We start from the raw sequence: 15,253 nt of genomic DNA on the forward strand, positions 1-15,253 counted from the left end.
TATTTATTTTCTTATCAAATTAATGGTGTAACATATTTTACCTGATTCCTGTGACAGATCCCCCTGCAGTGTATTGTGAGTTCTGCTTTAAGTCGAGCTGAATTTTACCCCATGAACAACCGGTGGTGGTTGTCTGTGACGCAGACAGGGATTGTCTGAATATGAACATAGCAACATGTTGCTTTCTCTCACTTTTGAACTGCTGATGTCGACAACAGACCTTTTAGAGATGAACTAGCAGAAGTTTTAAAGTGAGGCATGAAGAACATGTTTTGTGGCACAAACAGAATACCTTGAAGACTCTGCTCGGTACGCTGCTGTCATCCTGACTTTAACTACACCCATCATCGGCTGCTAGAGCCAAACCAGCTGAATATTACCACAATGCTGCCACCTGCTGGTCAAAGACAGTGACTGATGTTCTGCTGGGAACCTTTTGCTCCTTTTAGGCTTAATTTAATAGTGATTTTTTTTTAAAGTAGGATGATGCAAAAACACTTTTTAGAATGTCTCATTGAGCAAACAGTGGAGAAAATAGCAAAAGTAACAATCCCAACAATATAGACAGTTTTGTGTTTTTAAAACATTAATTGGAATTTATTATGGCAACAATAAATCAAAATTCAAAATTTATCACAATAAATGCAATACGACAATACGATAAATGCCCTCTCCTAACTGGAAGTAAATCTAATATTTAAAATTCAAAAGCATATGGAGAAAATAACTCACTGTTATATCCTGTACTGTGATGACCAATTTAAATCTTTTTTAAAGCTTTTCTTTCTCATGTTAAAATTAGCACACTTAGAGTATAATGATAAATTCATATGGATTTGTCTTCAATGTAAAAAAAAAAAAAAAACAAGACAATCAAAGATATGAAGAAACAGAAAACCACCAAGATGCACTTTATTGTTTGGGGCATCATATAAATGAAACATGTTAGTTCAGAACATAAAAATGTGCTGCCTTTTGTAAATTAAGCTGGAGAGGCAAAGTTTTGAAAACCGCACTAGAACACCCACTAGTGGATATTTTGTTATGTTGTTTGGTGTTAATCAAACTCTCTAAATCATTCTCTGTGATAGACTGGGAACCGGCAGGGATAAGCTACTGATGAAGGACGGATGGATTTACCTTGTAGCTGAAGACTTGTAGATACATTTAAACTAGAGATGCATCATGGTGCTCTGTGTCCACTACATCAATGTCTCCTGAAGTTCTTTGGGAGATGCAGAGTGGAGGAGGCCTTGAATAACATCTCCCTGAAACATCAGGTTCCAAATCACAATCTGAGTGTGTTAACGTGTGTTGTAAACAACCCCATGTGGATTAGGGCCATGACATCTTTGCAATAATAAATTGTCATAAACATTCCTCTTGCTCTGATTTAAATTGCTCAATATTTGGTCATAAATTGCCAAATGGAGCTAACAAAATTATGAAGTCTGTTCATTGAATGATGATCTTCCATGTCTGGATTTTGGTACTTCAAAAGATAAATTTTCACAATCACTGAAAATCTAATCAAATTATTTACGTCCCTTATATTCCCACCTATTTAAGCCTGACATGTTTGTGTGATTTACCTGGCTGCTCTCTCCAACATGGAGGTTCTGCAGCTGGTACGCCGTCACCTGGCCATCACTGTCTCCTACCACAACACAGTCTGTGAGGGATGCAAACAGAAGGGACGTCATCTTCAGTCCAGGAGCAGCAGGCTGCACAATTACCGGATCCAAACTGGAAGATAGAAGTTATGGAATCAGGTTCACTTTCTTCCCTTGTTTCCAGTTCTTTTCTGCGTGCTGATGTGCTTACTGGCAGAGTGAAATGAAGCAAGCAAATTCCTCACACTTACAAGCTGGAGTTCAGGTCCCAAATCTCAAGCCGCTCTTCGTTAACAGCACCAAATACTGTGGCGTGCTTTGGAGACCACCTGACTTCAGCCACCGGCTGGTTGGAGGTGAAGCTTAACAAAGGGTTAATGCAGTCCTGCTTCCAGAGTTGGATGGTGGAGTCAGAGGAGCAGCTCAGGAACACATCAGGATGGAGAGGACACCATGTGATACAGTTCACAGGACACTGACAGGAAACAACACAAACACAAAAAAGTCACTCAAATTATGTCATTTATTCTAAGGATTATTGCTTCACATTAGTGTGGTGCTATTAATCAGTTCTATGTAGATTTATAAGGTGCTATTGTTCCGTTCCAATGACCAACAACAGCTGCAGGTTCTTGGAGAATGATCATTTTGCTACGGTTGGGAGTGAACAAACCACCAGAGCTGGGGTTTGTGAAACTTACTGTTGTTCTCAAAAGAGCACAGATCCTATTGTGATGTTAAAAAAAAAAACACACAGTAACATTACAAATCATCTTAAAAAATCCAAATTAAATGTGGCACATCCTGTGCAGATTATTGTTACTGCAGAGACTTTCAAATTAAAAAATCTAAAGCCAGAGAACATGTGGTATGTACTGAGACTCCCTGATGAGAGAAAAACAGCTATGTGTTGCTATGCTAACATGTTTTTCATTCAAAACGTTTTTAGTTTTTATTTTATACCAGAAGAACAAAAAATACTCTACTGTAGTTAACTTAAAAATACCATTTTCAAAAAGAGCTACTCCAACACGCTGCCACCAAGAGAAGCAGAATTCTGGAATCCACAACACTCCAGTTTCCACCGAGATAATGTAGAACTGCTCTTCAACATACACAAGTTACTTTAATTATTGATTCAGTAAGTAACCAAATTTTATTCAAAATTAAAACACCTTTTGATCCAAATGTTTGTATTTGATTCTTTTAAAAAAATATTGATTGCTGTTAATCAGCTAGGCCTGTTACAATAACAAATTTTGCTCAACAATAAATTATCCCAGAAATTATTGCAATAATTGATAATATTGTTGTTCAAGACAATTTTCAAGTAATATGGAGGTAATGGTACAATAATGCAGGAACACATTCTCAAAGATCATTAAACTTTAAATATATTGAACATTTAACACTGGAACTGAAAGACATTTTACATTTCTGAAATAAATAAGCAAAACTACAGAAACGCCAAATATAATGAACCATGAAGTTTCTGTAAACAAAATTGTCCTTCAAAAAAGGGCTAGGCTGTGGCTAGAAAACCTTTATACAAAACAGTTGCTTGTTTTTATCATGTAACATTGTTTACTGCACTGCCCTTGATGAAAAAAACTTGAATTGAGTTAAAATAATTTGATAAATTTCCTAATGGCATCCCACCAGAGTAACATTATGTTTGTAAATGTAAGAAAGATTGACTTAGTTTTGGTGGATTTCACTGCAGTGGAAGAAAGAGGAGGTGACTTTTACTGTGTCAAACTTACAAAATGTTTCCTGTAAGTTTCCAGAAACTGGTGACCATTGGAGCAGGAACACTTGTGGATGTTACCTTCCCAGGTACCAGTCAAATAGATGTTGGAGTCCTGTAGAAGCATGGTGCCACAAACAGAAACATGCTATGAGTCAGCTGGCATATGAGCAGCCAGTAACTTACAGATATTCTGGAGCAACTTACACTTGGATGAAAGTCAAAGCACAGACCAGGGGTGAGAACAGACAGCACACACTCTGCTGTCTTCTCTGGCTTGTTCTGTTCAGTCTTTCTCAGGGTATTATTCATCTTCTTGAGCTTCATCAGGTCTATACAATAACCAATTAAATATTCAGTTGTTAATCTTATTTAACAACGTATTCGTTGTTAAGAGTGTATTCTTAACTGAAGAAAAAAGGTAACTTTTAACAAAACAACGTCCTACCCTTAATATCTAGGTTGTTTCACAACAACTAATGTAGTGATTTTAGCTCTTTTAAGTGGGAATAAATTTGCTCACAGAAACATTTTAAAGTCTTTTCAAATCTTAAAGTGGTAGTATTATGTGTTGTCCAGGCACACAGAGGAAATGTCTAGCACAATCAAGTAACTACTACCTTTAGTTGTTATAAAAATGGTAAATACAGGGTGGGCCATAAGTTTCCATACATAGAAAAAATAAACATTTTATATTGGACAACCATTTTTATTTTTGTGGGACTCTGTCTAATCGCTGCGCATTTCCAGTTTTCTGAAACTTGCAAATAAGTTTTGCCACAGTGTCGTGTGTGATGCTCGTTCCATGTTTTCTGTTAAAGTTTTCTGCTTCCCGATCCAGCCAACTGTATCATTTTAATTCTTTGCTCTTTTGTCAAACGTATCTTCTTGGGTATCTGAAATATAAAAGAAATATACATTTTACATTCTCCTATGTATGGAAACTTATGGCCCACCCTGTATATCAAATATGACTTAAAAGAAATTGAACTTTGATACTTAGCACCTTGAAATTGGGCTTCTGTCTCTTTAAAAACTCCTGCTCTTTCTGAAACTCCACCTTCAGGAAGTCATCACAATATCACTCCTCTATTAATCCTTCAACAACATTTTTACTGCCGTTGCATTGAGAAGTAGCTCACAATGAGCTCAGCAGATTCACAGTTCCACCAATTGTTTGCTAATTGCTACTGGCTAGTCTGAAGGAGCTGAGTAGGGCTGCATCTTGAAGGTGGCACTAGGTCCACCCAGGCGTTTTGCACCGCTGAATGGTTGCCATGGGAGATTAAAAGAATTCTCAAAACATACATGAAAGAATCAGGGCAACACTCCAGATATGTTTTTGATAACATGATGTAAAGCTCAAAAAAGTAGATTTAATATAACACTGTCCCTTTAAATACCTATATTAATTCTTCATATATCTAAACATCTTGTTTTTGGAAAATATGGATATGCATCTTGTTTTTCACATATAAATGTTAGGAAAATTCATAGAGGCTTTAAATAACATATTGTTTCATTTTGCCTCAAAGAGCACTGTGAGCTGAAAATTGAAAAGGCAGATTCTACAGTGGAGAACTGTACCTGTACAGTCAAGGCCACCGTTGATGACAAACCACTTGCAGATTCTGCCGTCTGCTCCCACAGAGTACAGAGATTCAACCTTCTCCTCTCCAGTGAAGCTCAGTTCTTGTTGGTTCCACCTGAGCTGCCACACTGGCCCAAGGTGTCTTTTGGCACATTCACTGCATACCGGAAGAAACAGAACAGCAACCTAGGAAAGTAACTCAGGGATGTACCATATGTTGCCATTTACGTTGACATTGGTGTTAATTATCAAAGTTTATTTCAATCTTGTTGCTATGTGTGTATTAAGAGAGGGCGTGTCATAGTGACTGTGGGTTGTCAAACTGAAGCAGAGAAGGAATCTCAACAGTGTGGTCATTTCTTCACAGTGTGGAATAGCTATGACAGCAATATTGATATTGGGTGTCACTACTGGCCCAAACCTTCATTTCGGTGCATCTCTAATTGAACTTCTCTATAAATAATGATAAGAGAGCCACACCATCCACCAACACTCATTCCTCACCGGCTGCTGATGAAAGGTGATTTATTATCTGCACTCTGCACATTGTGGATAGCAATGCTGCCGTCACTCATCCCCACAGCCAGCTGCCCAGGGCTGTTAGATGAAAAATCCACAGTTGTTACAGCGCTGTCACAGTTAATGATTCGCTCAGGCCACTGCAAGAAGAGAAGAATGAAAACAGCTGAAGCTTCTACATACCTAACCAGCCCATCACCTATCTTGAAGGACAACTAGAGACTGTAACAATGACAAGACAGAACAAATGTAGTAGAAATCAGGAGTCCAAAGGCTGCTGAACATTCTAAACACTGATATGTAGAGCTACTTGTTGTCAGTGAAGCGGTAAATGGCCTGTACATGTACAGTGCTTTATCAAGTCCAGAGGACCCCAAAGCACTTCACATTACATTCAGTCATTCACCCATTCATGCACGAACACACCCTCACACACCCTCACATGAAGCAGACAACTGCAATATTTTTTATTTTGTAACCAGGTTGCTATGTATTGCAGACTTCTGCCCAGGTCTCTCTTGACAATGAGAACTAGATCTCAACGGAGTTTACCTTGTTAAATAAAGGAAATAAAAAATAAATTAATTAATCTAGTTGGGTAAGAAATGTTGTCAATGGCCAACATAAAAGAAAACATGGTGAAGGTCTAAGGGACTTTTAACCCCACACTAGACCAGATGATGGCAACTTCCTTGCATGTCAATGCCTTGCATGCTGCCACTGCTCCATTGTTTTAGCATGAAGTAATATGATCAAACATGTACATAGTGTAGAGGTGAACTGTTTGTGCCACTATCTCTGCTGTTACTCCTGTGAATAAATGAGAGATTTTGCATTTTGCATGCACTCTGATGTTTGACAAAGTCGGCCATCTATCACCTGAAGAACATCTCCAGGATTAAAGGACTAATGTCTCAGCCAGATCTAGAGAAACTCATCCATGCGTTCATCTTCAGTCGTATTGATTACTGCAACAGCGTCTTCACAGGTCTGTCCAACAAATCAATCCTCCAGCAGCAGCTGATCCAGAATGCTGCTGCTGGTGTTCTCACTAAAACCAGGAAGATGGAGCACATAACACTAGTTTTAAAGTCCCTCCACTGGCTCCCTGTAGCTCAAAGAACACACTTTAAAATCCTGTTGTTAGTTTACAAATCACTGAACAGCTTAGCACCACAATACATTAAAGATCTGCTGCTGTTGTATCAACCTTCCAGACCTCTCAGGTTCTGGTTCTGGTCTGCTCTGCATCCCCAGAACCAGAACCAAACAAGGAGAAGCAGCTTTCAGCATCTATGCACCACAAATTTGGAACAAACTTCCAGAAAACTGTAAAACAGCTGAAACACTGATTTATTTTAAATCTCGAATGAAAACCCACCTGTTTAGGATTGTATTTGAAATGTAATCAATTACAAATTTATTGATGGAATTTTACTTAATGCTGTGTTTTGATTGTTGATTCTATATTGCATTGTGTTTCTGTGTTTGATATGATGTAAAGCACTTTGAAATGCCTTGCTGCTGAAATGTGCTATACAAATAAAATTTGATTGATTGATTGATTGATTTCTGCCTCTGCAAAGGTCTTTTATAAACAACCAAATACTGTAAGGCATCTAATTTTCTGATTAGCAATCTGATTTTGGAATCAGATGTTATGGGCTACTTCCTTGGGAATGAAAGTGTCCGGATTAAGACCAGCTTTTATTTTTAATATTACAATAATAGTACAGTCAGAACATCTCGTTTGATTTGACAGCAGTGTCTGATTATTGCCCTAACCTATATATCCTCCAGATTTATTACTGAAACTACACAAACATCTGATTACTGAGGAGACATGAACTGAAGTCAGTCATACCGTCGGGTTTTTAATAGACCAGCAGCACACCAGACCTTGTTCATGGTTTCTGTAGTCAGTCTCACCATAACCTACAGCAAGGAGGTCCTAGCACAAAAACACCACAGTCAATGTTATGATGAGGTGAAAATATCAGTGGCAATAACTGTGCAATTATATAACAGAGACACATCAAAATTTTTGTTGTGAGGTCTTGGCTTAGAAGTTAACAACCAGCTAATTATAATCCAGAAGCTGAAGGAAATGGCTTAATGGCAATAAGGAAAGTATAACATCAACGGTTGGTGGAAATGCAATTTATGATTCTGCTCTATGATACTGATAATTATTCACAAAGGAAATGAGAATGGAAGGCAATGCCTCATCAGTGGTATTTTGTGTGAAAAATGTAACATGACAATAGAAAAAGAAAAGCATTTTTAGTAAAACTTGGGCCCAAAAAATCTGGATTCTAGATTCCTACTTAATAAAGTCATGATTAGTGGGAAATTATTATTTCAATGTATGTCCTGTTACAGAGTTTTTCTGACCTCACAATTTTCCTGTATATGTATCAGCTGGGTAGTGTGTGTCTTACCGGGTTTTTTTTGTTCCAGGCCATGCTACTGACCCTACAGCCTCTGCTGAGCTCACAGCGGAAAACCCAGAGACACTGTAGGGCTGGAGAGCAGGAAGTCTCTGCTTCACTCTGTTCCCCTTCCTTAGGTTTTACTAGTCTGTCAGGGTCTGAGAAAATCATTGTAATCACTTTCTTGACTTTCTTTATATATACAGGGGTTGGACAATGAAACTGAAACACCTAGCTTTAGACCACAATAACTTATTAGTATGGTGTAGGGCCTCCTTTTGCGGCCAATACAGCGTCAATTCGTCTTGGGAATGACATATACAAGTCCTGCACAGTGGTCAGAGGGATTTTAAGCCATTCTTCTTGCAGGATAGTGGCCAGGTCACGACGTGATGCTGGTGGAGGAAATGTTTCCTGACTCGCTCCTCCAAAACACCCCAAAGTGGCTGAATAATATTTAGATCTGGTGACTGTGCAGGCCATGGGAGATGTTCAACTTCACTTTCATGTTCATCAAACCAATCTTTCACCAGTCTTGCTGTGTGTATTGGTGCATTGTCATCCTGATACACGGCACCGCCTTCAGGATACAATGTTTGAACCATTGGATGCACATGGTCCTCCAGAATGGTTCGGTAGTCCTTGGCAGTGACGCGCCTATCTAGCACAAGTATGGGGCCAAGGGAATGCCATGATATGGCAGCCCAAACCATCACTGATCCACCCCCATGCTTCACTCTGTAAATGCAACAGTCTGGGTGGTACGCCTCTTTGGGGCTTCTCCACACCGTAACTCTCCCGGATGTGGGGAAAACAGTAAAGGTGGACTCATCAGAGAACAATACATGTTTCATATTGTCCACAGCCCAAGATTTGTGCTCCTTGCACCATTGAAACCGACGTTTGGCATTGGCACGAGTGACCAAAGGTTTGGCTACAGCAGCCCGGCCGTGTATATTGACCCTGTGGAGCTCCCGACGGACAGTTTCGGTGGAAACAGGAGAGTTGAGGTGCACATTTAATTCTGCCATGATTTGGGTAGTCGTGGTTTTATGTTTTTTGGATACAATCCAGGTTAGCACCCGAACATCCCTTTCAGACAGCTTCCTCTTGCGCCCACAGTTAATCCTGTTGGATGTGGTTCGTCCTTCTTGGTGGTATGCTGACATTACCCTGGATACTGTGGCTCTTGATACATCACAAAGACTTGCTGTCTTGGTCACAGATGCACCAGCAAGATGTGCACCAACAATTTGTCCTCTTCTGAACTCTGGTATGTCACCCATAATGTTGTGTGCATTGCAATATTTTGAGCAAAACTGGGCTCTTACCCTGCTAATTGGACCTTCACACTCTGCTCTTATTAGTTCAATGTGCAATTAATGAAGATTGGCCACTAGGCTGGTCCAATTTAGCCATGAAACCTCCCACACTAAAATGAGAGGTGTTATACAGTTATACAGGTATATACAGGTGTCCAACCCCTGTATATATATATATATACAGTGTATATATATATATATATATATATATATATATATATATATATATATATATCTTTGTACAAAAAGTCTGAAATTACCTTCCAGCAAAGGCAGCTTTCTGTAAGCAGCCAGCTGGCTTTGGAAGTTGTTCCGCAGTACAGTCCTCTCCATTAGAAGTAAGGAGTACTGGAATTTATCTGACGTCATGATGAGCTCAAAGTCTACCTGTGTGTTTAAACTGCTCCCAACTGTTTCTACATCTTTCAGCGAACAGGAGGAAATAACTGTAAAGGAATATGTTTGAGTTACATTTGTTTTAAAACAACCAAACTGAAGCAGGACAACTCTTTTACGTGACGTCATCTCTGTTACCTATACCAGGTTACCTGTACTAGCTGAGCTGGTCAGGGACAGACTCCTCTCTGGACTTCTCCTGGAGTCCACAACAGTCTCTGTATCATTGGTCTGTTTCATTTCAGGGCTGTAAACCATCACTTCCTGCTCTGGAGGTGCATACATGTCGAAGGCGGACACAATCGTGGCTATAGATAGGGATGAAATTCTTTTAAAAACACTTCCACTGTATGAAAGATTATGTTTGTGATTAAAAAGGTTTTAGTTTTTGTCAAAGAAATTCAAACAGAAAAACTTCAAACACTGACAGTGAATCGTTCAGCCCAGGTCAAAACTCTGTTCAGTCCTAGTCCAATGCAGAGGATTCAGTTCAGTCTTTTATAACATGCAAGACAGATTGCTGCGCTAACAAAAAGCTACTTCAGATCTCAGGTGATGAGGACCAGAAAGCAAACTCACATTACACTGATTTTAAAGTTTCGGAACTGACTGCCTGTCCATATTAAAATTGATTTCAATGCTTTTACTGGCATTTTAAACTCTAAATGGTCTTATGTTTGCATATGTCTTGGTAATGTAATGTTTATAGAAAACATTTGTCGAGCTGCAAATAGAAGATTAGCTTGTTAGCGACCTTGAACGATCCAGTCAAACATTTATGCTAGAATGTTTGTGTTTGTGTGAAACTGAGTTTTATCTTTAAATGAGTTGATTCTCATGGTTGGCCCTGTATCTTTCTAAGGTTTGTTTAGCTTCAAAACGGCGTGTTTGATAATGTTTAATAACAACAATTAAAACGTATCAATGTTTGACATTGTCAAGCAAAATGTTTTTACATCAGGCAACAAAAAACCCCTATGAAAAACCCTATTTAAAATAAACAAACAACATGTAGCCTGGTGGCAGGGCAAGTAAAGCCTGGTGGCCCGCCAGGCTGATAATACACTGGGGGAAACCCTGTTGAGCAATATATACGTTTTATGTCAATAATTCTTGAATGCTGATTAAAAAACATACCAGTCCAATTGTCAGATTTTCTTCACTTATATAATGGGAAAAACATTTGAATTTTTTTGAGCTTGGTATATTTTGCAGTGTGCTATACTTTTTTATAGTGAACGTATTGTCTTGAATCAAACCTGTGTCCACCATGAGCATGAGGTTGTTCTGTATCTGTTTGTTCTTAGTCGCTCCATTCAGTGTCTGCATGGCTCGCTCCACATACTTCTCATTGTTTCCTCTGTTTCTACAAACTTCAGAATACTGTTTATTTCTCTCTCTGCAATACAAAACAAGGTTGAGTTAACAATAGCTTGTTCCAATCAGAGATAAAAACAATTTAAATATTGGTTAAAAAGAAAAATCAAAAACAATTTCCCTTACATTATGACATCTGCATCATCAGCATTCACTGACACTAAGGTGGGGGGAATGTCCAGCAGAGAAATAGTGTCTGTCTCTGTGATTAAAATGTCTTTAATCCCTTTCAACAGAACTTGTGTCATTTGTTCTTTCACTGAGCCTTTTTTCCTCTTCTCATCTGGTAACAAAGATTCTACAAAACAGAACAATGTCTAAAAGGTGTCTTTTTCAGCAAAGAACAGAAATGCGCATAATGAATGGAGTAGAACAAAATATCTGATTTATTCTTTGAGCTCTCAACTTTTGCCAGTCAAGAAACACGCTGCATTTGGAGACGTCGGCTGTCTTTCGAAAACCTGAGGCTTTTGGTAATGATCTACACTCTCAAAACATAGAGGCAGCATTGAAGCTTTACAAAAACTAGTGCAAGGAAACTGGTTGAAAAGTTACAGTCGGTGTGTACATCTCTAAATACAGTGGCTTGAAAAAGTATTCATACCCCTTGAACTTTTCCATAGTAATTTAAATATATTTCCTTTGAGTTTTATGTGAAAGACCAAAACCAAGCGGTATGGAAATGTGAAATATAAAAAAAAATTATACTTGACTCAAAAAAATTTTTTCAAATAAAAAATTTATAAAAAGATTTCCCAAGCTTTGAACGTCTCACAGAGCTCTGTTCAGTCCATCATCTGGAAATAGAAAGAGTGTGGAACAACGGCAACAAGACAAGGCCGTCCACCTAAACTTCCAGCTGAGCACTGATCAGAGATGCAGCCAATAGGCCCATGGTGACTCTGGACCAAAGGCAGAGATCCACAGCTCAGAGGAGGAATCTGTCCACAGGACAACTATTAGTCACCACTGCACAAATGTGATCTTTCTGGAAGAGCGGCAAGAAGAAAACCATAAGAAGTCCTATTTGCAGTTTTCTAGGAGTCATGTTGGACACAACAAACGTGGAAGAATAAACTTTGGTCAGGACAGAACAAAATTCAACTTTTAGGCCACTTTTAGGAGAACTAACACTGCGCATCACTCTGAACACACCATGCCCACTGTCAAACATGGTGGCGGCAGCATCATGCTCTGAGGTTGCTTCTCTTCAGCAGGGACGGTGAAGATGCTCAGAGTTGATATGAAGATGGATGGAGTCAAATACAGGACAATGGAGTCTGCAACAGACATGAGACTGGGGCAGAGCTTCACCTCCCAGCAGGACAACCACCCTAAACATAAAGACAGGCTACAATGGAATGGTTTCAAGCAAAACATATTCATGTGTTAGAATGGCCCAGTCAAAGTCCAGACCTCAACCCAATCAAGATCTGAAACCTGCTGTTCACAAATGTTCTCCATCTAATCTGACTTAACTTCAGCTGTTTTGCAAAGAAGAATGGGCAAAACTATGTCAATACGGTGCAGAGAGCTGAATACTTTTACACACCACACTTTTCAGTTTTTTATATGCAAAAAATTTTTGAATCATGTATAATGTTTTTTCTAATTCACAATTGTTTACCATTTTGTGTTGGTCTGACACGTTAAATTCCAAAGAAATATATTTATATTTATGGTTGTAATAAGATAATTTACGGAAGAGTTCAAGGGATATGAACGCTTTTGCAAGTTACTGTATATATTGTGGTGATGAACCTGGTAAGCTGAAGGAAAAGTCACGTCTGCAAAATGTTTCCTCCATTTCCTCGTTCACAGACTCTATGGTTGACTGGCTGGATAACTTGCTGCTACCCAAAACTGACCTGAAAAACAATGTCAGAGCAGATGTTTACTACAAAGTCATCATGAAAAAAGCAGCTTCCTCACTAACACACTAACACTGATTGACAGGAAGGTTGTTGAATTGTGCTTTGTTTGAATTCTGAAGAGCCCTACCCTCAATACTCTATGTGAATGGGTTTAAGAGCTTTCTCACATTTTTCTAATGACACATGGTGGTATCAACATGGTTGAATTTGGTGCCTTAGCATTACCTGCCGCTAACTCCTAGGTTGTTATAGTGTTTTAGTAGAACTAATGTTTACATAAACATTACTTTATGTTAAACATAAACTAATGTTTATGCTAGCTAAAAAGTTAAGTCAATGCAGTTAACTTTTTAGCTAGCCGTGCCCACCGCTGCTATTTGATGATTTAACAATGTTAGTTTTTGAAAATAGTGCTTTATAGTGCAGACCTGAAGGAAAAGATATACACAATTTTTGTCAACAATGTGTGTTCTCTATAGAGAACACACACCACAGCTCAAGTGGAATTATTCCCGATCCTCTACAAGTCCTGGATGTGGAGAAGGTCAGCCCTGACAATGGTCTCTGCAAATCTAATTGTTCATTGCAGTTTAAACCAATCCTACTTTGAGGCTGAGTCAAACCACAAAGTGATACATAAACACAGGCCAAACTGCATAATGGCTGCATAGGAGATGACCAGCAGCTCCTGTGAAAAGTTGCCCCTCACAAAAGACAAATACAGACTAATTTTGTCAAAAAGAATGAGACTTTCAGCTGCTTCCACTTGGGGAAATTTCTGCTACAAAGAACCGTAGCTGAAACAACAGCGTCTACAGAAAGGCAGTCAGAATTTTAGTGTCTAGTTTCACCATGGGGTGCTTTTAAATCACCAGGTGGGGTGCTGGTCTGATAAGTCTTCGAGGAATTGATTTCCTGACTTCCTCCTTATGACTGAATAGATAACCATTTAAATCTTAAATTTTGGAGCTCTTCATTCAGCTGAAGGTTTTGCTATCACTACTTGCATTCTGGGGGACCAGGGTACTAAACATTGATGTCTGGATTTGATGCTACATGTGTTGCATCTTTACTTTTTGGCCACTTTCATCTGGAACTTGGCTGGCATGTGCTCACAATATTTCCTTCACGCCATTACATCATTGTCAATTTCGGACATGGAACTGAAGAGAACTATTATGAGCAACAAGGTAGAATACAACTGAAAAAAATGTCTGTACAAATTATGATAATACTCTGTAAACAGAAGTGCTGCTGTATAGTACAGCTTGAACCCCTCCTGAACAGGTCAACTCCCCACCTCCTGCTGGTGCACAGCACTGAGCTCTCTTACCTTGAAAAAGGCATAGTGAAGCTCCCAGTGAACGTTGTCTGGTCTGATGTTGATCCAGCAGAGAGTTCATCCACCAAGAACCTGCTGCCTGGCTCTGCTCCGACATCTGCCCGGTAAAATGGCTGAGGAGTCACATCATTGTTTTCCTCATCAAACACCTGAACACAGGAGAACAGTCAGCTATATCTGTTGCATTAAACACCTCTGAACATTTAAAAGCAGCAAAATACCAAACACGTTTCTTTAAATGCATAATATTTCCTTATTCAGTAAGTATTACACATCTGAACTTAGTTAATATGACATAATTTAGTAAATATTAGGCTACAAAGCCCCTTTGATTTTTTTAGGTTTTGTTAGGCACTTAATTTAATAGTAAATAGGGGGAAGAAGGGGAAGACTAGCAGCAAATGGTCAGAACTATACCATCTGTCCATGGTGCGCCACCCAGCGCCTTTGTTCAGGTATTCATGTGGTTAACAAGAATTTGTAATTATTTGTCGAATTCATGGTGTAAGTTACCCGAGCAGCTTGTCTCGGAGTAGGACCCGCCATTCTGTCCAGAATTTTGCTGCCGCTGAAAGTAAAACTCCGTCTGCTGGACAAGGCGAGCAAGCTGCTGCCGCGTTTAGAGCTACGAAACACCATAACGGTAAATTAGCACAGCTACCAATGCTTTTATTTAACAATATATTAACTAACTTAATGTTTATGAACCGAGCTGTCAACTTACGGCCTCAGCATCACTGTATATCTCATCTTTTTCCCTTCTTTTGCTACAGAAGTAGACATGATGGAACGGCCTCTGTTGTGGCTTGTTGTCGGGGCAACACAGCCACTGCGGTGAAGAGGCCAAACACTGACCCCTATTGACGATTGAAAGTTACAGGTTTCGTTGCTCGATCAAGGCACAAAATGTGGACTTGTTTACACAAATACGCCGTTCTCTAAAGAAAGAGGATTAAGACCACTGGGGGAAAAAATCCGAACTTTGACTTTAATCTCAGATTACTGGCTTTTATGCAAATGGGTTGCTGGAAGCAACGCAC

At 39.1% G+C, this 15,253-nt stretch overlaps 1 protein-coding gene across 1 annotated transcript; it reads right to left on the reverse strand.

Moving 5' to 3' along the window:
* Window positions 1-608: 608 nt before the first annotated feature.
* On the reverse strand, window positions 609-15,024 carry wdr78 (WD repeat domain 78). Its single transcript, XM_014474468.2, has 17 exons — window positions 14,938-15,024; window positions 14,727-14,838; window positions 14,205-14,362; window positions 12,759-12,865; window positions 11,124-11,295; window positions 10,880-11,019; window positions 9,773-9,928; window positions 9,485-9,670; window positions 7,912-8,060; window positions 7,335-7,421; window positions 5,456-5,610; window positions 4,948-5,108; window positions 3,568-3,692; window positions 3,377-3,475; window positions 1,865-2,088; window positions 1,593-1,746; window positions 609-1,268 (listed from the first exon to the last, which is right to left on the reverse strand). Exons 1-17 carry the CDS (start codon window positions 14,994-14,996, stop codon window positions 1,203-1,205), a joined length of 2,310 nt encoding a protein of 769 aa, XP_014329954.1. The 5' UTR covers window positions 14,997-15,024; the 3' UTR covers window positions 609-1,202.
* Between the last annotated feature and the right edge of the window lie 229 nt (window positions 15,025-15,253).

The sequence above is a fragment of the Xiphophorus maculatus genome, chromosome 6 (assembly GCF_002775205.1).
Source record: "Xiphophorus maculatus strain JP 163 A chromosome 6, X_maculatus-5.0-male, whole genome shotgun sequence".
Classification (NCBI taxonomy): domain Eukaryota; kingdom Metazoa; phylum Chordata; class Actinopteri; order Cyprinodontiformes; family Poeciliidae; genus Xiphophorus; species Xiphophorus maculatus.

Excerpts from the sequence above, each read along its gene's own strand:
- wdr78 (XM_014474468.2), bottom strand. The coding sequence starts at position 14,996 with ATGTCTACTTCTGTAGCAAAAGAAGGGAAAAAGATGAGATATACAGTG. Across the intron at positions 7,422-7,911 it reads CCTGGAACAAAAAAAACCCG|GACCTCCTTGCTGTAGGTTA; the intron begins GTAAGACACACA and ends TTTTTGTGCTAG. Across the intron at positions 3,693-4,947 it reads CGGTGGCCTTGACTGTACAG|ACCTGATGAAGCTCAAGAAG; the intron begins GTACAGTTCTCC and ends GTTATTGTATAG.